Here is a 23,281-nt window from a genome sequence, read left to right on the forward strand (position 1 = left end):
TGCTATTTCAACTAGTGTCAACGCAACCCCTTTTCCCCAATCCCCTCTTTTTTCACGCTCCCCTATATTTTTATGCATTTTACACCAGTTTCTTCTGAATCGCTAATAGAATTGACTAACCGGTAAAAATAAAGATATGTATTTTTTTAGCAGGGGCTTCAGCTAGTATGGTTGCTTAGGTAGGTCATCGAAGAGTCCTTAGAATTGAGAATCCTTGAGAACTTTACAAGGAGTGTCATTTCAATCTACATTAGGCTATTCATTCTAGTTATCCATACTTATAGTGTTACTGGAATCATGAAGCCGCATTTTGTTGAAAGTACATGTGCATCGATACGTCTGCCACCTTCAGTCTTTCCCTGATGATATCGCCGCTACAAGATTGCCATGCATGGGAAATACTAAAAATGTTACCAGGAAAAAATATATCACAACTGAATTTCTAGTCCCTAGGACTTTCCGTCAGCCTCGACATGGCTAATTAATTTTCTCGGCATGGATAGATACATTCGTAAAATTAGATACATTAAGACAGGTAAGTTTAATTAGAAATTGATATAACATTAGTGAGACTATCTTCACCGTCGGTTGATTATAAAGTATTTCGGGAAATATATTCGGGTTTTCCACCCAAATTGGGCAACTTTAGGGTTTTCGTTTTCAAATAAGGTAAAGTTGTTTTGACAAACTTGATCGAAATTAGTAACCAAAATGCGAATTAGAGTAGAATTACACATGCATAAATATTACGTTTTTTCAGCAAGCAATTAATACACTTTAGTTTTTTTAATCCATTATTCTTATGATAGTTAGGTTTCTGAAAGAAAGAAATATTTAAAATTTTATGCGTTTCGGAATCCAGAAATGTCAACTGCAAACAGACTCTTCATTTCTACTGATGTTGCGGCATACCTAAACTTACGTCCACGGAAGTGCCTCTCTTAGCTTCCCCTTTCATTTTTTCTTCACTAATCAATAGCCATTGAGACGTTATTTCTCGTGATGAAACTGTGGATGAATCTTTGTTGAATGCCATGCCTGGAGGCTCTTGATATCCCCAACAAGAACAGGAAATTAAACGCTGAGTCGCAGGGCGAAAGTGCTAAATACAGTTCAAATTTAAATTCTTCTGTTTACAAGTGATTTGCCAGCCTCGGCGGCGGTGGGGTAAAGTCCTCACATGCCAAACCGAAGGTCGCGGGTTTGAGACCCACCTGGGTAGGTTGTCCCTACCCAGGGAATGGCGGTGTGTGATTGTTGTTGTTACACATTATTTCCCCAAATTTGAAATACCTTAAATATTCAGTTTTCGGGGCGGGGAAGATAAGTAAAATGATAAAAAAGTAAATTTAAATGATGCGAATTCAGGGAAAGCGAGGTAGTGTCCATTAACACACGGATGGAAACCCGAGAAAACTTATATTTAGCTCCTACTATCAGCGCAAAAAAGGGATAATGCTGAACTTTAGGCGTTTGTATGAAATTCTGCCGAAACTCTACATGGTCGGGTCATATATCGTTCTATTTGCTGTTTATGCGGCTACAACAATAAATCATTAAACATCGTTTAAACGTAAACGTTTAGCTTCTACTGTCGAAAGAGTGAAGAATAACATGCAAAAACTATGAGAACGGCGAAACGGTAGTCTTCTTCATCTTCTTACGAGCAAAATCTTTGATTGGTGCATTTTATTGTATTATATTATAGATTGGACAACATCTTCGCATAATAAAGAGCTTTTAAAAATTGAATTTTACTCATTCCTTGATTTTTAAAATGGCCGAAAGGTAGATTTCAATTTCTGAGGTGTGGACGAGTAAATGAATATCGAAGTTACGTGTGCTATATGTAAAAAATATGTATAAACTTTTCATGCAAGGAAATGTTTATTTTGTTCCTCTTACTGGCGTTGAGGCGCAGGGGAAAAGTGTTAAATCCAGTTCAAATATTAATTCTTCTGTTTACACGTGATTTGCGGAAATGCTCGCTATAAAAATGGCGATTTTCGTCTTTGTGGGTTATTTAAAGGAATAGAACTGATACCAACATCTCCTTACATGAAAAGATTGGAAATATTTTTTTCATAAAGCATACGTAACTTCGATATTCATTAACTCTTCTACACCTCGTAAATTGAAATCTCCCTTTCGGCCATTTAAAAATCAAGGAATCGATAAATTTCATTTTTATAAAGCTCTTTACTATCCGAAGATGTTGTTCTCTCTATTAAAAAATACAATGAAATGCACCAATAAAATATTTTACCCGTGACAAGATGAAGATGGCGACAGTTTCACCGTTTTCATTGTTATTCGCGTGTTCTTCTTCACTATTTCGACCGTAGAAGATAAGCGTTTACGTTTAAGATTTTTTAAATGATTCATCATTGTAGTGGAATAAATAGCTAAACCCTGATGATGATGTTGAAGTTTAGCCCTGATGTTGGAACCCGACTCGTGTTCCGAAACGTCGGCAGAATGGAGGGAGACCACCCGAATGGAAGCCCGAATAGCCTTTTTCGTACGAGTGGTTAACGTTCAGCGTTCTAACTTTTTTGCAGCATTAGCAGAGTGTTTTAGTCAACATTTGCGCCAGTTTTGTTTGGGGTAAATGTGCATAATAGGCAAGATGCAGCATTTTTAGTTCCATAATTTGTCTTCATTTACTTCCCCATTTCAAATATTACTTTTTTATCACAGCCTCTTCCCCAAGTTCCTGGTTCATGAATATACATTCAGAAGCTGCATACTTAAGGATTTCATTTCGCTTTCAATGGAATTAAAAAAGGGCGGAATTTATCGGAAATGAAGTGAAAAAGCTTTTGGAGGAGGATAAACTCTCTTGAGTCAATTGGTAGGGTACGGAAGTGAATTATTTATTTCAGCCCTGTGCCCACCCCAAACGACTCCTGTTAGCTATAGTGTTTACTTTAAAAGTTTTTTTACGGTAAATACCTGAAAATCATTGCATTTAAAATGTGATATTACCTGGTTGACACGATTTGCCGGCCTCGGTGGCGGTGGGGTAAAGTCCTCGCCTGCCAAACCGTAGGTCACGGGTTCGAATCCCGCCTGGGTAGGTGATCCCTATCCAGGGCATGGATGTTTGAGTCGTGCTTTGTTAATTCCTCGGTTGTAAAGGCCTCTATGCGCTGTTTACGGGGAAGTTGGAAATAAATAAATAGATTTTTCGCCGATCGATAAATAAACTCATCTGGTGAAAACCTAGAAGCCCACTTGCTGCAGGATGTTTCCCACTCCAAATAGCATTTATTCATTATCAGCCTATTTAATTAATGCATGCACCATATTATTCCAGAAGTTCTTAAATTATCCTTTCATTTGGTTTAGCACTCGCGTGTACTGCGTTTTATAGTAGGGATCATTTCCATGAGGAAAAGTAAGATACTATGGTGTTTGTAGGAGGCGACCGACTGCTGAGGTCATTTGCGCCATGAGGGAAGGGTAGGTAAGGAAGGCTGGCGTCGGCATTAGCCTGCTCTTAGCGAAAGGCACCGAGGGGACCACGGCTAAACGTCCCATCCGACGGACGGAGTGTTGCGCTTGCAATGTCCTCCACACAACACTCAAGTAGGGATTGGGCAGTCTCTGAAAATTCTCTGCCGCTACCGGGATTTGAACCCGGGCCCACCGGGTGGGAAGCCAGCACTCTAGCCACCACACCAACCCGATCCCCAAAAGTAAGACATTTTCAATACCTTAAGTAAAAGATAATATATTGATTCTCTTCACTTAAATTTGTTAGATAGTCACTTGAGAACAACATATATATGAGCGAATGTAAAATAATTTTAATTCCATATCCTTGGTACACGACGCACTTGGTTTTTCCATCTGTTTTTGCGAATTCCAGGCTAGATCCGTGTACTGGATGGGTGGCGTCAGGGGTCACAATGTCACAATCACAGATTTATTGTGAACAGAGATGTGTATCAGTTTCAGCAGCATAAAGTAAATACGTGAGTAGTCTAGAGGATTCATCAGACCTACTCAAATGGTCGTACATACTTCCTCAGTCGCGCGTAACTACCCAGGAGAAGAAGATCATCTGGATGAGGACTCAATCCGGACGACCACAACGCGAAAGGAGACTGTGAAGGCGTGCGTGGTACCTTCACCCATCCTGGAACCTTTCTTTCCTCCCCCCCCCCCCACCCTGCTCCTCTTCCGAGACCCTATAAACGACCCTTCTCCCTCACAGGCTTCCAAATCCTCACTTCTCGTCACCCAAACCCCATTCTCCACCTTCAAGCACCAAGACATATATAAGGAGGAACTCTTTACGACTTGTCACACTTGATAATGTTGTTTGTAACGACGTAACGCGTTGTGTAATAATAATACTCAGTGGAAATATTGCAATGTCTTATTTTAACTTCCTTGGTAGGAGATGAAATACACTTACTCTAATATCTAGCTTCTCCATGTAGCGACTACATTCAGCTTTTATCTTCCTGATACTATTATTTTTGTCTCCACCTTACTTATGGCCTCGTTGCACTCCTGGAGATCATTATGCATTGCGTTCAGTGACTTTTGAAGATCATCCTACTTGCCTGCTACAGCAGCAATATCATCCGCGCTGCGGAGCGTGTTTCCTTCCTCATTGATTTTAATTCCACCAAATCCAATTTATTGCATTTCTCGGATTACCCTTTATAAGAATGTGTTGAACACACCCGCTCAACTATACTTATTTTGAGTTTTTCTGGTGGCTTCTTCCATGAATACAACTTAGGCTATCGTTTTTAAATTATTAAGGGTGGATAGAACAGATCTATTTCAAGATTCCCTTATGTCTGAAACATAAATGTTTTACATCTGAAAAATACTGATTCAAATGTTTCTAATTTGAGATAGAGAAATAAATCTGGAAATGAACACACTACTTATTCTCCTGATGTCAAGAAAACAAATTTGTTGTTAAAAGTGGAAGATGATATGTCGCGTGATAGCAAATCGTCATCTTCACGATTCCCGACAACGATTCATCGCAAGAATAAATGCTCAAGTATGTAAGTAAATAAGATAAAGAGCATAAAATATTCAAATAGGAATGAATTTTATTTACAAAAATATTCCACAATGGAGAAAAACGCGATAACATTAAATGAATTATTTTATCTCTACCAGTTTTTATGGTCAGCGTCTCCTTAGGTCATGGCTAAACGTTCAATGAATACAGATAATGTATTTTATGCAAGAATAAACGCGGTATTCTTCCATGGTAGATCTTCTTCGGAAAACGTCCTGATTCAGTGGTGGCAGTATGGGTAGTTGGGGCAGGAGTGCGGGTCAACACCAGCGGGGTAGCGGGCACCAGCACCATGGTGAATGCCATACACTCCGTATCCGTAACCGTGACCGGCGTGTGGGTACCCATTTTCAGCAAAGCCATATCCAATGCCGTGGACACCACGGGCGTCTAAGGCCGCAGTATCACAGTAAGGATAGTGGGGACAGAGGTTTGGGTCCACTGCGGCCGGATACTTGGCACCAGCACCATGGGAGACGGCACCATGATGTCCATAAGCGGCGTAGGAGTGGGCAGCGTACGGTGCTATGGCAGCATGGTGCCTCGCAGCCAGTGCCACATTGTCACAGTAGGGGTAGTGAGGGCAGTCGTGTGGATCGACACCAGCTGGGTATCTTGCGGCTGGTATACCAGTTCCTACCACTGCTGCTATGCAGATTGCGAACACAACCTATCAAAGACCGAATTAAAAGTAAAAATTAATATAGTCGTGTGTGTAATTATTTGTGCATGAATTTTCTTTAAAGCATGACTTAAGCCATGATACAATATGAAATTTTGACCATAACTAATTTCAAAATTACATACTGAAATTTACTAAATTACCTCAAAGAAGTACTGAATTAATTGTAACTCATAGAAAATGTATATCAGAGAACCGAAAGAAATAATTGATGTAAAAATATTAGCTGATAGGAGAATTGAGTGGATAGCTATGTCAAATCAATCTTAAAATTGTTGACCTGTATTGATGATAATGAATATATTTAGACCGTTCCGTAGTTCAATTTTTTAAGACATTGATATTCACAGTAATGGCTACTCTTATTTTCAAATGTTGATAATATTTCTCCATGCACAACTTCTCCTCCATTGGAATTTGAAAGAATCACCATTGCCTGTCTGAGCAACTCTCCATTATCTTCGTTAACTTTAATTCGGTTAATCTACTCGGTTAATTTTACAGAGAATTTACTCAGATTGATATTTTTAGTGGTCCTTGAAGTAATTAAGCAGGTTTGAGAATTAGGGGCAATCGAGTCTCATGAAATGTAATCAATTTGGTAAATATATTTTTCATTGTGGGCAGTCAAATTATAGGTTCAAATTAAAATAATTGTGCATTTGACCTTTTTTTGGGCCTTAATTATTTTTATGATGATATTCACATGAAGTAGATGTGATAGTCTAATACCGGCATTTTAAAATAAAGTACATTTCTCTTGGTTCCCTTTTTTAATGAGTGAGTTCTGATCGATACGATAATTCTTAGAGGTAACGCATTACCTTCAAGTAATTTTTAAATACGTTATTGGCAGAATTTCGTATGATATCGCAATTTATGTTGTGATAGAATATTTACACAACAAAACCAAACTTACCAAATTAGTGTTCATTGTTCCTAGTTTTTTTTCCGGACGGTGTCACTATTTGCGATGCAGGATCTTCTTCTGAAGCCTTCTAGTGATGATTTGATACCATCGTGCTGTTCGCCAGAGTTTTATACATGAAGATTCCCCTTCTCAATAACTTCCTCCCCTGTTGCCCGCCCCTCTTAACTTTCTCTCTTATACAATTAAAACATTTGCACACGTTCTGCATCAATGGCACTCTGTTAGGAACGGAGGTGCATGCTTTCCAAATATTAAGTAAATCATCAGTTAACTCGGTAGCCTTACCCTGTCTTCAGTAACATTCATCTTTTTACTTTTCATTCTTCATCAATTTGCTATTGGAATTCCTTTCCATATTTCTTCATTCTATCACCTTTTTCGCTCGCATTAAATTGATGAAAATTTTTGCCGTCTATAAAATCACTATCAACAGCAGGCATAGAGACTCAAAATATAAAATAGGAGAAGTGGACTATGGAAATAAATTTAAGAGTGGACATTTTTTCCTTCAAAGGAAAGTAAGCTGATGAAAACTTGAATATTTTCTCGGGGTTTTCCCTCTAGCATTCCTTTACTTATATTCTTCACGAATTCATTGCGCCGCAGGGTGTGACCAATCAATCTGATTCTCCTAATATTCTGTAAGGATATTTCTCCATCAACTCTTCTGTATACTTCTTCGTTTCTTATTTTATCCGTCAATTCTATATTCAACATCGTCCTTCAGCATTGAAATTTTTCCACAGGATTTATTGTAACACAAAGTGTTTCGTTGTTACAACATGGGCTTTGATAATATTGCAGCAACAATTTAACGCACCGTGCTAAAATAAATTCTGTGGAAATATTGTAATGTGTCATTTAACTAATAATATAAAATAAATCTAGATCAATAACCTTGTTTTCAGAAGCACTTGCTTGTGCGATATGCTCTTTTACCCATGCTAATTATGATATTTGTTTGGAATCTTCGGGTTAAAAATCTGCGGTATCTTTTAAATATATTTCCTCACAATTTTACCACTATTTTGTCTCTGTGACGCATGATATATGAGAGAAAATATTTTATTGTAATGGCATCAATTTGTCTGAAGTAGCTTGAAAAATAATGTAGGATAATTTGGCTTAAATGTATTGTTGGTTTAATGGGAATCAAAAAGGAAATTGACAACATTCTTATGTTTTATTCATGCGCACTCCATTTATAATAAAAATTAAATCCAATACATGGTTAGATAATGAAATGTTTCGTCACCTACAGGTTACGTATTTCGCAATTGGTGGTTAGCTTAAAACAAAAAATTAATCTCCTTAGAAGTATAGGGTACATACATCTAGCAGACTGTTGGGTATACAAATAAATTGATCGTAAAGTGTCTCTTTTACATGATATACGGGTGGTCTCTCAAAATTGAAGCTGATATTAATAATAGCTAAAGTAGGCGAGCTGAATATAGCAATAGGAATCTGAGATGCGGTCAAAATCGTAGTAAATATATTTACAACCTAATATTATGTAATATATGGTATTATTGTTTGGGTGTTAAAAATTTGATTTATTTTTCTCTTTAATACAGCGTGTGCCATACGACAAATTTTGTGACGTGCCATTATTCTCGTCACTTTAACATTTAAGGATTAGGCACCGACAATAATAACATGCGGTATTGAATTGGGAAAGATAACATATCCATACATGCCTGTATATATTTACAGGCAATTGTTATAGACATATTTATAGCGTTTTACTTACGCTGTGCATTTATGGACAACTCCGATTAGTGCCTTGGGCTTATTAAAAAAATTCAATCAAAACTATTTTATACTATACTAGACCCAAGCACCGTGTTTCTTCGGGCAATAAAAAGTCATCAATCACGAAAAATGTCGTAATACTTCCAAGGATTATGACATGTTCGGAGGCAGGACTTATAGAGAGTATGAATCCATTCAATGGTGAAAGTAGGGGTAGTGAGCGTCTCCCGCATAGGGGTATCCTATATTTCGGTATAATCCATCTTTCAAGGCAAGCGCAGCGAATACCAGGGCAAAGAGCAACCAGATTCGGGCATTGGATGGGTCACGCCAAGGGTCGCAGTGTGACTGTAGAGATATACTGTGGACAAGGGTGTGAATTATAGGTTTGCCTGCATAATCAATACTTGAGTATTTTAGAGGATTCATTACACCCGCTCAAATATTCGTTCATACTTCTTCAGTCATAAGTGATAGTACTGCCTCGTTAGGCGAATTAATTCCCTAGCTCTAATTTCATGTCTCTCGATTTGACTACTGCATTCAACATTCCTCTTCCACATAATAGTATTTTCATCTTCGACTTATTTATCATTATGTCATACTCTTGAAAAACATAATTCATAGCGTTCAGTGACCTTTGAAGATCATACCGGATTCCTACCGCGACAGCGATGCCGCTCGCGAGACGGAAGATATTAATTCCTCACCTATTGATTTAAATTCCATCCAGTCAAGTTTCTTGCGCTTCTCTTATTGCCTCTACCATGTATATGCTGAAAAAATTCATTCATATATTCCTATTTTTAATTATTTCTCACTTGAATATAACTAATGCAATGGTATTTAAAATTTTAGGTTTGATAGAATAGACTTTTGTCAATATTCTATTTTGTCTCAAAATAATGATTTGCATTGAAAAATACTACTTTAAATGCTTAAAGTATTAGATACAAAAAAAATTTGGCTATGTCTGCTCTACTTACTCTTATAATTTCAAGATAAAGGCTAAGATTTAAAGTGATGCGTCGTGCGATAGCGACTCTTCCTTTTCACGATTCGTGACAAGGATTTCATACGGAAATTATTAATGAAGTATCCCCGTAAATAAGATAGGAAGTGGTATAATATATTCAAATAGGAATTTTTTTTTAATTTATTAACAAAAACATTCCGCAATGGAGAAAAACGTGATAACGTTAGATGAATTAAGTTTTCCACAATGTTAATCAAGAGTTAGTGAATTCTATTAGATGAATTATTTTATCTTTACTTTTTTTTACAGCATTCAAAGCTGCAGGAAAGGTTGATAACAAGAAATCCGGTGATATTCATACATCAATGCCCCAGAACAGCGTTTCCATAAGTTATGGATGAACGTTCAATGAATACAGATTATGCATCTTATACAAGAATAAACGCGTTTTTCTCCGTTGCAAATCAAAGCTGGAAAAAGTCCTGATTCATTGGTGGCAGTACGGTTAGTTAAGTATGTCTTTTTTCCCACGATCTAAATTCCATCAAGTCCAATTTCTTGCAATTCACTGAATATCTATTCCATGTGAGTGTTGAACACACCCGCTCGCCTATCCTCAATTCGGCTTTTTCGGTGACGTCTCACTTTAATGCAACATAGGCTATCGTTATGAATTTTTAAGGGAGGATACAATAGGCCTATTTCAAGATATCCTTTTGTCTGAAACATAAATGTTTTGTACCTGAAAAATACTCATTCAAATGTTTTGAAATGCAGAAAAATTCTGGGAATGTAAAATCTACCTCCTCTCGTGATTACAAGATGAAAGCCTTCGTTTTAAAAAAGTGATACTATGCGCGATAGCCTTGCGTCTTATTCATGGTTCTTAACTAGGATCCAATACGGGAGTATGTCCTGAAGTATTCGAGTTAATAGGATAGGGAGTAAGACGTATTAATATGGGTATCATTTGGTAAAGTTTATTTACAAATATTTCCTGCGATGAATATAAACATGATAAAGTAAGATAAATGAGTTATTTTCCTTTATAGTTTTTACAGTAACCACAGATACTGAGATAGCTGATCACTATAAATCGGCGATATTCGTGCATCAATTCTCAAACACAGCGTCATCTTAGGTATGGAAAGGCGGTCATGAATACAGAAGATGTATCAGTCCCAAGATTAACCGTATGATTTTTCATGGAAGATTTTCTCTGGAAACTGTCCTGATTCAGTGTTGGCAGTAGGGGTAGTTGGGGCAGGAGTGCGGGTCAACACCAGCGGGGTAGCGGGCACCAGCACCATGGTGAATTCCATACACTCCGTATCCGTAACCATGTGCAGCGAATGGATATCCATGGCCAGCAAAGCCGTGGCCTATTCCGTGAACACCGCGAGCGTCTAAGGCCGCAGTATCACAGTACGGATAGTGGGGACAAAGGTGTGGGTCCACTGCGGCCGGATACTTGGCACCAGCACCATGGGAGACGGCACCATGGTGTCCATAAGCGGCGTAGGAGTGGGCAGCGTAAGGTGCAATAGCACCATGGTGTCTTGCAGCCAATGCGACATTGTCGCAGTAGGGGTAGTGAGGGCAATCGTGTGGATCGACACCAGCGGGGTACCTGGCGGCTGGTATAACAGTTCCCACCACTGCAGCTATGCAGACGGCTAACACTACCTATAGGAAACATAATTAAAAGTTAAATTCAATATATTAGTACGTGTAATAATTTGTGCATGAATGTCCAATAAACTATACCTTAAACCATGATGTAGCATGATATTTTGCCCATGACTAATTAAAAATTACTTAAAGTTACTGAATTACCTCCAGGAAGTACTGGGAAATTGGAACTCGCTCTTTATATCGGGGAAATAAAAAAATAATTGGAGTGAAAAGATAAGCTGAACAGAGAATTGAGTAGAGACCTGCATTAAATCAATCTTAAAATTGTTGATCAGAATTAATGATGATAAATACCTAAATGCCCTTCAATAGTTGAAATTTTTAAGACATTGATATCTACAGCTAGCTCTACTCTTTTTGTTGAATTTTGGTAATTTTTCTATTAGCAAAACTTCACTTCCACCGGATTTTGAATCAACCACCGTTGGCTATCAGAGCAACGGCTTATTATAAATTTCGTCAACTCTCTTTCAAATTTTTAGGTAAGGTTAACATAGGTAGATCGGTTTTTGATCCTTCTTTGAATTAATTTATGCTGGTTTTGATTATCTAAGATCAATCGAGTCTAATAAAATGTAATCAATTTAGTTTACATTCTTCGTTGTGGCCAGTCAAATCAAATTTTCGCATTAAAACCATCTCCCATGCCACATATTCCTTTCGGCTTTGACTGTTTTCATGTGGATATTAACATGAGGTAGAAATGATTTTTCGTCATTTAAAAAAAATATATGTATTTTGGTTCAGTGATTTCAGCTGTGAGATGTATTTGTTCCAGTAATTCTTGGAGGTGATTCAGTTCTGTTAATTTTCAAATTGGCTTTGGGTAGAATTTCATGTGATATCACGGTCAAAGTAGCGTTAGAAAATTCACAAAAAGGAGCCAAACTTACCAACTTAGCGGTCATTTTTCTTGATTATCTTCCGAACGGTGTCACTTTTTGCAATGGAGGATCTTCTTCTGAAGCCTTCTAGTGATAATTTGATACCATTGTACTGTTCGGCAGAGTTTTATACTTGATGCACCCCTTCTCGATAACTCCTTCCCCTGGTGCCCGCCCCTCATAACTCTCTCTCGTTCAGTTACAAATTTTCACACGTTCTGCATCTATGGTTCTTAGTCATGTAGTAGGCACATGCTTCCAGATCTTAAGCAAATCATCAATGAACGCGGTGGCCTTGCCCTGCCTTCAGCGACGTTGCTACACTTTCATCAGTTTACGTAGGATCCCTTTCCATATTTCTTCATTCTATTACTTTTCTCTTGCGTTAAAAAATAAGTAAAACTTTTGGCACCCATAAAATCACAGCAACAGAATGAGAGTTCCAAAGAATAAATAGCGGAAGTATAACTAATAGAAATAAATTTAGAGTACGTCTTTTTTCCTTGTTGTTGTTGAAAGTTGAAATTATAGAAAGCCTAGTATTTCTATTTATATAGGTTATACACTCACTCACTGATTCAACCTGAAGGTTGGAATGCTTAGGCTAGGGTAGGCTCTACCCCAGACTAGATCACAGGCGTGTGAACTTCACACATTCAGTATAGGGGGGCCAGTTCTTTTCAGAGACTCAAAAAATAGTATGGTAGAAGGACGAACAGTGTTAATAAAATATAGAGCGCATTGGGTCCTTTTGCTTTTGCAAAGTAAGAACTTTAAGCAAAATACCCCTAGAGTTAGGGGATACAACTATCTAAAAGGGGCATGGTATCCTACTGGTTAGAGAGCTAGGCTGCTGATCGAAGGGTCCAGGATTCAAATATAAGGTCTTAGGATACCCCAAATCAAAAAATAAAAATATAAAACTAATCATCGAACTTCGCGCACCTCTGCCTTATCCTAAAGGTGAGCTCTTCCCATCCCTAAACCAACTAGCACTCAGGTCGAATCACTGAATGATTTAATCATCCAAAGAGATATTAAGCAATAAATAAAACTCACGTGAAAACATTTGTTCTCCTTCTAATTTTTGTACCTCACAGTCTGTTCATTTTTGTAAATCATATGGCCCATTCATTCCAATTTTTTCTGACCATAGACGTAAATAGCTCCTGAATCCTTTCACTATCCCTCTTAGAAGCTTCATCTGATTTGGAACGATTTAAAAAACACATTTAAAGTGCATGAGAAATGAATTCATTTTAAATGAGGTTACACCAACGATCCATTCATTCTTACATTGGTCATGCAGTCCTGTGATCGATCGGCTGCAGCCCTCTATCACGCCGCTCCGAATGCATACATCTTCGTATTTGTTCCTTTGTACTTCTTTTCTTATCTGTCCCTGGAACTTCATCTTGGTGATTTTCTTTCTAGTTTCCCTTATATATATTCATCACAAATCCATTGTGCCTCATGGCGAGTCAAATACATTTGCTTCTTGTTTTCTCATTAGAATTCCATTAGGCTCTTCCTTCTTCTACACTTCTGTATACATCTTTGCTTAATATTTTATCCGCACTTTTATAATTCATCATCCTCCTCTAGATCCACGTTTCAAGGCTTAAAGCTTTTTTACAACGTTTTTCTTAACTCACCTACTTTCGTGTCTGTCTGTTTGTTACGGTGGAATTTTGTTACTTAATTTTAACACACCTTAATGTAACTTAATGACTAGCTAGAGCATTGAAACTTTATATCTAGGTCAGATCTTGATGACAATGCACATTTTTTCATGCTTTCTGTCATGATTCTGGCTAGATTTCAAAAACTTTTTACTAAATTCATTTTTATTGAAATGGCGCTGCAGCCACATTTCAGCGAAAATTTTATGTGACATGTTGAATTTTGTGCAACATATAAGCGCATTTTCCAGAAAAAATTTATTTAAAAATTAATATTTATTAAAACATATTTTAATAAGTCTGAAATATTTGAATTTTATTCATAATATAAAGTAAAATTGCGTAATTTGATTCAATTTAAACCGTGTCATTGCATTATTGATAGATTGAAATCATTTATAACTAAAAAGAAGAAAACAATATTATAAGTTAAAAAAATTGAAAACAACGTTTTTCTCGCCAACTAAAAAGAAGAAAATAAATGTCTCCGCCCATATCTGAGTCTCGGTATGAATTGTTACTCAATTGGTGACATACTTCATGACAACCATTACGACCAAAGCGAAACACGTTGGGCGCATGTAGAATTACATTTAGTATTTTCAATAGGTAACATTACCTACTTTTAAAAATTATTACTATACCGCGATTGCATTTAACAACCATATTCCTATCTAAAATCAACACATTAGCATAGTTGAAGTTTTTACTGATCATTGATATTAAAAACAGAATCAAAAACGCTCAGATATTAAATCTTCAAACATTGTGTGTCAGGTAATAACACATTTATGTATAATTGCTGAATAGTTAAACATTAAATGAAGATTTCTTGAATATCAATATTAATCAATCAATTCATTTTGTGCTAATTTCTAATACGTCCAGATGTTAAGTACTAAGCATTACCTCCTCATTCAACATAAATTCAATTTTAAATAACCTCAATAATAGTGAATAGTATCAATTAGTAGAAGTTGCTATCAATTTACATAGCGATGGAAAACCAAACTGTAAATGATAATTATCCAAATTCATATTTATTGCAAACACTAAATGTAACCTATATGTATGTCACTATTTGAGTAACAATTTATATCGAGACTCAGATATGGACAGAGGAATTTATTTTCTCCTTTTTAGTAAGCGAGAAAAACGTTGTTTTTAACATTTTTAATTTATAATAGGCATGTGCCATACGCATTTATTTAAAAGTATTTTTTCTCGTCCATTGTTCATTCTTCTTATAGGACAGCTGATGTATTTTCACCATGAATGCTTTTTAGATAGACTATACTTCGTTTGGAGTCCAGAGTACTTTTTCTGTCCCATGTGATAATACCACCTTGATAGGTGAATTAATTTACTCGCTCTAATGTTTGCCTTTTAATGTGATGACTTCCATTCATCCTTTCTATTCCAAATACTACAATATTAATCGTCCCCGCCTTACCGATGTTAATGTTGTACCCCAGGATAACATGATGTATTCCGTTTAGTGGCATTAGAACATCATTTCCTGCTAGAACAGAGATATTTTCTTCTAAGCATGTCTCTTTTTTCGCATGATCTAAATTCTATCAAGTCCAATTTCTTGCAATTCTATAAATACCTATTCCATGTCAGTGTTGAACACACACGCTCGCCTATCCTCAATTCGGCTTTTTCGGTGACGTCTCACTTTAATGCAACATAGGCTATCGTGCATGAATTTTTAAGGGAGGATACAATACACCTATTTCAAGATATCCTTTTGTCTGAAACATAAATGTTTTACATCTGAAAAATACTCATTCAAATGTTTTGAAATACAGAAAAATTCTGGGTATGCTAAATCTACCTCCTTTCGTGATAACAAGATGAGAGCCTTCGTTTTAAAAAGTGATACTATGCGCGATAGCCTCGCGTCTAATTCACGGTTCTTAACTAGGATTCAATGCAGGAAAAAAATGCTGAAGTATTCCCGTAAATAGGATAGGGAGTAAGAAATATTAAAATGGGAATAATTTGATAAAGTTTATTTACAAATATTTCCTGCGATGAATATAAACGTGATAAAATTAGATAAATGAGTTTTTTTTCTTTATAGTTTTTACAGTAACCACAGCTAATAGGATAGTTGATCACAAGAAATCGGTTATATTCGTGCATCAATTCTCAAACACGGCGTCCCCTTATGTATGGAAAGGCGTTCATGAATACAGAAGATGTATTATATACAAGAATAAATGCGTTCTTCTTCCATGGAAGATCTTCTCCGGAAAATCTCCTGATTCAGTGGTGGCAGTATGGGTAGTTGGGGCAGGAGTGCGGGTCAACACCAGCGGGGTAGCGGGCACCAGCACCATGGTGAATTCCATACACTCCGTATCCGTAACCATGTGCAGCGAATGGATATCCATGGCCAGCAAAGCCGTGACCAATTCCGTGGACACCACGAGCGTCTAAGGCCGCAGTATCACAGTACGGATAGTGGGGGCAAAGGTGTGGGTCCACAGCGGCCGGATACTTGGCACCAGCACCATGGGAGACGGCACCATGGTGTCCATAAGCGGCGAAGGAGTGGGCAGCGTAAGGTGCAATAGCACCATGGTGTCTCGCAGCCAGTGCGACATTGTCACAGTAGGGGTAGTGAGGGCAATCGTGTGGATCGACTCCGGCGGGATATCTGGCGGCTGGAATGCCAGCTCCCAACACTGCAGCTATGCAGATGGCGAGCACAACCTATCAGAGACAGAATAAAAAGTAAAAATTAATGTATCATTGAAATTTAAAAGCATTCAAATATTGAAATCTGTCCATTTTCAATGCCATAATGATTTCATGATGTTACGGCAATAAATTTAAACTTTACTGTTGTGGACAGTCAAATCAAAGGTTTAAATTGTATTTATCATCCATGTGAGTTTTTCTTTCGGCTGTGAGTGTTTTAATGTCGTTTAGGTTGAAATGACAGTTCGTCAACCGGCAATTAAAATAAAATATATTTATCTCGGTTCTGTGATTTAAGCGGTGAGATCCAACATATCCGATAATTCTTAGTGGTAATTCTGCACGTCCAAGTAACTTTTGAACAAGACATAAACATAATTCAATTTGATATCACGGTTTAACTTGTAATCGAAAATTCATTCATAAGAGCCAAACTTACCAACTGAGCGGTCATTTTTCCTAATTATCTTCCGAACGGTTTCACTGTTTGCGATGGAAGGTCTTCTTCTGAAGCCTTCTAGTGATGATTTAATCCTATCGTGCAGCTCGCCAGAGTTTTATACTTGATGATTCCCCCTCTCGATAACTTCTTCCCCTCTATTCCACCCCTTTAAACTGACTCTCTCATGCAATTAAAAATTTTTCACGCGTTCTGCATCTATGGCTCCCGGGTATTAGGTACATATTTCCAAATCTGGAGTAAATCAATGCACACGGTGGCCTTGCCCTGTCTTCGATAACATGGCTACACTTTCATTAGTTTACGTAGAAAACCTTTCCATGTTTCTTCATTCTATAACTTTTTTCGCTTGCATTAAATTGAGTAAAATTTTTGACACTCATAAAATCTCAATCAGTAACAGAGTAAGATACTCAAAAAATAAAATGGTTGAAGTGCTAACAGGTGAAATAAATTCTTAAGTGCATAAATTTGAGATAAATTTTAAAGTTAATTATTTGTTTGATTATACTTGATTTACCCCTTCTCGATAACTCCTTCCCTGGGTGCCCGCCCCTCACACCTCTCTCTCGTACAGTTAAAAATTTTCACACCTTCTGCATCTATGGTTCTTAGTCATGTAGGAGGTGCATGTTTCCAGATCTGAAGCAAATCATCAATGAACGCGGTGGCCTTGCCCTGCCTTCAGTGACGTTGCTACACTTTCATCAGTTTACGTAGGATCCCTTTCCACATTTCTTCATTCAATTATTTTACTCTTGGATTAAATTGAGTAAAACCTTTGGCATCCATAAAATATCAATCAGTGACAAACTAAGAGACAAAAAATAATGTAGTTGAAGTGCTAAAAGGGGAATAAATTCTCGAGTGCATAAATTTTAAAGTTAATTTTGCTCTTCCAAGGAAAGTAAGAATTTGAACATTAAGAGAAAGGAACCTCAAATTTGGGAGTTCTAGCCATCAAAATGAGGCGTGGTAGCTTATTGGGTAGATCATTTAGCTTCAGCATAAGTTCAAGTCCCGGGTGAAGGCTTCGGGTACCACATAACAAAAATCAATTAAAGAAACAAAATTCTTAAAGTGCTAGGTCGCCCAAGGAAAGGAACTGGCCCCCCTACCCTGAATTGGTGAAATTCACACGCCTGTGGCCTAATCCGGTTTGAGCTCTACCCTTCCCTAATCCAACTAACTTTCAGGTTGAACCACTGAGGGAGAGAGTGAACATTTGATGAGATAGACCCTCCCTGAAATTTACGCCATAACATTCGGTCCTTTTAATTTCTGTTCTTCATAATCCTTTCATTTTTGTAAATTATATTGCTATTTTATTCCTATTTATTCTGATCGTATCTATCTTCAAAGAATCATCTGATTGGCATAGTTTAAGAATAACATTTAAATTGTATGTCATATATTATATTTTATATTTTATTAAAAGTTAAACTCGGTCGCAACAACGATTCATTCATTCATTGGTCGTTCAATACTAAGATTGGTTGACTACAACCCTCTTTCCCACCCTGTCTAATGATATTTGGCTTACACCCTTGAATCTAATCCTTCGTACTAATGTCTTTATTTGTACCTGAACCTCCGTCTTGAGGCTTTTTCCTCTAGTTTTCCTTCAATTTTATTCTTCACTAATCTATTGTACCACAGGGCGTGGCCAATCCATTTGGTTCTTCTTTTATTTAATTTATTTTGTGTTTTATTTTTTTTTATTCTCAAACCCCCGAATACAGCCCATATTGTCCATTTTGCACCGGCGTATTCAACAATTTTTGACAAGTAAACGTACACGAACAACCATGCCCTGGACAGGTGAAACCAACCGAGGTGGAACTCGAACCCGCGATCTCTTGTTTGGCAGGCGAGGACGTTACCCCGAGGCCGGCAAGCTTACTTTCTTGTGTACTGTAAGGTTCTCTTTGCTTCTACCGTTCTGTGTACTTCTTCGTATCGTATTTTATCCGTCCATTTCATATTTAGCATCCTTCTACATCACCAGGTTTCAAAACCTTCAAGGCTTTTTTGGTCTAATTTTCCGATGGTCCATGCCTCTGATACACCACAGGGCCATGCTCCACATATACGATTTTCTGTGCCGTTTTCTAGCCCGTAGTCCAATCTCCTTTGAGACGAGCAGTTGTCTTTTCATCATAAACGCATTCTTAGCTTGGTCTCATGTGATGGTAATTCTTAGTTTGTTGTGTGGATTCTATTGCTTTAATTTCTTGCCTCTCAATGTAACGACTACATTCAGTTTTTCTCTTCCTTATCCTATTATTTTCGCCTTCGCCTTATTTTTGTTCTTCCTATACCCTAGAAAACATAATTCATAGCATTCAGTTACCCTAAATCATCATTACGGTTTCCTGCTTCGTCAGCGATATCGTCTGCGAAGCGGAGTATGTTCATCTCCGTTTTATTTCCCCATTGATCTAAATTCCATCCAGTCCGATTTCTTGCGATTATCTGATTACCTCATCCCTGTATATGTTGAACAATGCTGGTGATATGTTACACCTTTGCTTGGCTCCTGTGTTAATTTCGGCTTCCATTATTCTTTTCTTTTTCAATGTACACATCAACGATAGTCAGTTCTGCATGTGTATCCATTATGTTCTCGTTTCCCTTACTATCTTCCCTTAATTTTATTTACTTTCCTGTTAAATTTTATTTTATGGTGCCATGCAGCATAGCCATTTATGAGTCTTAGTCATCATATATACTCTTCGTCTTTTCTCTTCATCATCATCATCATCACTGGTCAACAATCCTAGGATTAGTTTGACGCAGCTCTCCACTCAGTTCTCCTATCAGCTAATCTTTTCACACCTACGTATTTCTTCTCTTTCACATCTCTCTTTACTTGTCCCATATATTTTGTTCGAGGTCTTCCTTTTCCATTCTTGCCTTCCACTTGTCCTTCGACGATTGTCTTCATCAGGCCATCATGTCTCAAGATGTGGCCTGTAAGGTTGTACCGTCTTCTTATTAAGGTTTTCATGAGGTTTCTCTTCTCTCCTACCCTTCTTAGCACTTCCTCGTTACTAACTCGGTCGATCCATTTGATTTTCATCATTCTTCGGTAGCACCACATTTCAAAGGTCTCTATCCCTGCTTTCTCCGCTGCGGTCATTGTCCATGCCTCACTTCCGTATAGGAGCATACTCCAGATGTAGGTTCTTAGAAATTGTTTCTTTACTTCCATATTTAAGTTTCCCGCTGTAAGCAGGTCTCTCTTTTGGTGGAATGCTCTCTTCGCCTGGGCTATTCTGCTGATAATTTCTTTCTTGCTTCTCCCATCACTAGTTATCTTGCTTCCCAAATAGCAGAATTCATCCACCTGTATCAGTTTTTGCCTCCCTATTTTAATGTTGGTCTTGACTTCTTCTCTTATGCTGCATACTAAGATCTTGGTTTTCTTCGTGCTTATTTTCAGTTGATATCTACTCATTACCCTACCCATATTAACCAGAATATTTTTCAAATCCTTCTCTTTTTCTGCTATAACGGCTATGTCATCGGCAAATCTTAGCATGCTAATTTTTTCTCCATGGATATTCACTCCCAATTCCTTTTCTTTGATTTTATTAATGGCTTTTTCAATGTAAACGTTGAAAATTACGGGTGACAATTTACAGCCTTGTCGCACTCCTTTCTTAATTCTTGCTTCTTCACAGCTGGGCCCTGATTTTATCACAGCTACTTGGTTTTTGTATAAACTGTAGATGATTCTTCTGTCATTATAAAGAACCCCAATTTCCTTTAGGATTCCAAGCATTGTGCTCCAATCCACGTTGTCAAATGCTTTCTCTAAGTCCACAAACGCAACGAATGTTGGCTTGATCTTTTCCATTCTCTTCTCTATGAGCAGTCTTAGGGCCAATATTGCTTCCCTTGTGCCTTTGTTTTTTTCTGAATCCAAATTGGTCCTCATTGGTACTCTTCTGCTTTTCGTTCTATTCTTCTATGGATGATCCTTGTCAGTATCTTTGACGCATGTGTAGTAAGACTTATGGTCCTAAAATCTTCGCACTTCTCCGCTCTTTTCTTCTTAGAAATAGGGATTATAATGTTCCTCTCGAAATCCTTTGGTATCTCACCTGCCGTATACATTTCACTAATAATTTTGTAGAGCTGGTTCCACGTCTTCTCTCCTGAATTTTTGATTAGTTCTGCAGGAATGTCATCAATGCCAGACGCTTTATTTATCCTGAGGTCTCTTACAGCCGCATCAAATTCCGATCTTAAAATTGGGGCTCCCATGTCATCGGCATCCACTTCCCTCTTGTTTTCGATAACATTCGTTCTGAGGCGACTTCCTTTGTACAAATCTTCCAGATATTCCTTCCATCTCTTCCCTTTTCCTTCGTTTTCAATCAATAGTTCTCCGTTTTTGTCCCTAAGGGTATTATATCTTACGCCCCTTTCCTTAAAGTGGTTCCTCACTATCCTATAAGCGGCCTCTATTTTTCCATGTTTAACATTGTTTTGCACGTCTTCGCAAATGCTTTTCATCCACGTTTCTCTAGCCTACCGCGCTTGAGAACATATTTCGTTCCTTATTCTCTTGTAACGATTCTGTCCTTCCTCTGTTTTCGCAGCCTTGTATTTTCTTCTTTCTTCAATGAGATCTAATACTTCCTGCGTGATCAATGGTTTTTTCATAACGACTCTTCTTTTACCAAGAACTTCCTCAGCTGCCACCTGCAGACCACTTCTAATGGTTTTCCAACTCTCTTTCATTGGTTTGTAGGTCGTATCCTCCCCAATTTTATTTTCTACGGCCTCTTTAAAAGCCAGTTGATGCTGAACCTCCCTCAATTTTTCAACCTGCCATATGTTTTTCACGGCTTTCTTCAACTTTTAAAATTTAAGGTGGCATTTCATCATAACTAAGTTATGGTCACTATCGATATCTGCCCCTGGATAACTTTTGCAGTCCTTCACCTGGTTGCTGAATCTTTGTTTCACTAGAATGTAGTCGATTTGGAATCGTCTACGGTCTCCTGGCATCTTCCACGTGTATCTTCTTCGCAGGGGATTTTTGAATAAAGTGTTGGCAACCACTAGCCTTTGCTCCGTGCAGAATTCAAGTAGCCTTTCTCATCTTTCATTTCGGTTACCCAACCCATATTTCCCAGTTATTATTCCGTCTTGACCTTCGCCGACGACGGCGTTCCAGTCACCTAAAATAATAAGATTTTCTTCCCCTCTTACCTGCTTGATAACTTCCGCCATATCTTGGTAGACATCTTCTACTTCTTCGTCTTCATAATCTGACGTAGGCATATAAACCTGTACCACTACAGTAGCTACGGGTTTAGTATCTATCTTCACCATTACTATCCTTTCATTAAACTGCAGGTAGCTTTTAACACGCATCCCGGCGCTCTTTCTAAGCATTATGCCTACTCCAGCATTACCATTTAGCGATCCCGTGTGCATCATTCTGTAGCTTCCACTCCAAAAGTCTCCTTCCTGGCGCCACTTCATTTCGCTGATGCCTAATACATCGAGGTTCATTCTTCGCATCTCCACCTTCAAGTTCTCTAGTTTACCGCAGGTACGAAGTGATCTGACGTTCCATGTTCCTATCCGTAACATTCTATCTCGTTTGACCGATGTACCCTCTCGAGTAGTCCCCGCCCGGAGATCCGAATGGGGGACTTGTTTACCTCCGGAATATTTTACCCGAGAGAATTCCATCATGTCATTATATAAATTGAGTGGAGTAGCTGTGACTCCTCGGGATGATAATGTGGTGGTTTCCCCTTGCCTTCCACATCGCAGTACTACAGCCGTTAAAGTAAATGTTACCACGCCCGTAGTGGAATGTGTGTCGCTGTACCGACCAGTATGGTCTCCACCTTCGCACATGTGAAGAAGAGCTGCTGCCCTCTCCCCCGGGTGATGCGAGGCATAATTATTGGCGGCCCCCAGTCGCCAAGTCACGGTATCTTCACAGGTTTTGGTATCTTTTAAATGGTCTACCTTACCCAAGGGTAGCCCAATACCCCCTCAGAATACCGCCGCTTTTTTTCCACGACTGCTTATTCGACGAGAGAACTCGCTTATCTCGCAGCTAACCTCTATATCTTAAGGTCGACCCACCATCCGCAACCCGGTGGACGCACTCGGTGGCTTTAAGCTCGGTCGCGAGACAATTTGGGCTATCGTATTTAAATTATTAAGGGAGGATAAATCGAATCTATTTCAAGATTCCCTTATGTTTGAAACATAAATGTTATGCATGTGAAAAATACTGATTCAAATGTTTCTAATTTCAAATGGAGAAACAAATGTGGAATTGTGAACACTACTTTCGTGATGTCAAGGTAAAAATTTTGTTGTTAAAAGTGGAAGATGATATGTCGCGTGAAGGCAAATCGTCATCTTCACGATTCCTGTCAAGGACTCATCGCTAGAATAGATGCTCAAG

The 23,281-nt window shown here is 38.0% G+C and overlaps 2 protein-coding genes across 2 annotated transcripts; both read right to left on the reverse strand.

Annotated features, from left to right (window-relative positions):
• Positions 1–5,276: 5,276 nt before the first annotated feature.
• On the reverse strand, positions 5,277–6,672 carry LOC124168722 (cuticle protein 1-like). The gene is made up of 2 exons (XM_046546987.1): positions 6,658–6,672; positions 5,277–5,726 (listed from the first exon to the last, which is right to left on the reverse strand). The coding sequence occupies exons 1-2, from the start codon at positions 6,670–6,672 to the stop codon at positions 5,277–5,279; spliced, it is 465 nt and encodes a 154-aa protein (XP_046402943.1).
• A 9,125-nt stretch (positions 6,673–15,797) lies between these two features.
• Positions 15,798–16,866, reverse strand: LOC124168645 (cuticle protein 1-like). Its single transcript, XM_046546907.1, has 2 exons — positions 16,813–16,866; positions 15,798–16,385 (listed from the first exon to the last, which is right to left on the reverse strand). Exons 1-2 carry the CDS (start codon positions 16,825–16,827, stop codon positions 15,936–15,938), a joined length of 465 nt encoding a protein of 154 aa, XP_046402863.1. The 5' UTR covers positions 16,828–16,866; the 3' UTR covers positions 15,798–15,935.
• Positions 16,867–23,281: the final 6,415 nt, after the last annotated feature.

The sequence above is a fragment of the Ischnura elegans genome, chromosome 12, assembly GCF_921293095.1.
Source record: "Ischnura elegans chromosome 12, ioIscEleg1.1, whole genome shotgun sequence".
Taxonomy (NCBI): domain Eukaryota; kingdom Metazoa; phylum Arthropoda; class Insecta; order Odonata; family Coenagrionidae; genus Ischnura; species Ischnura elegans.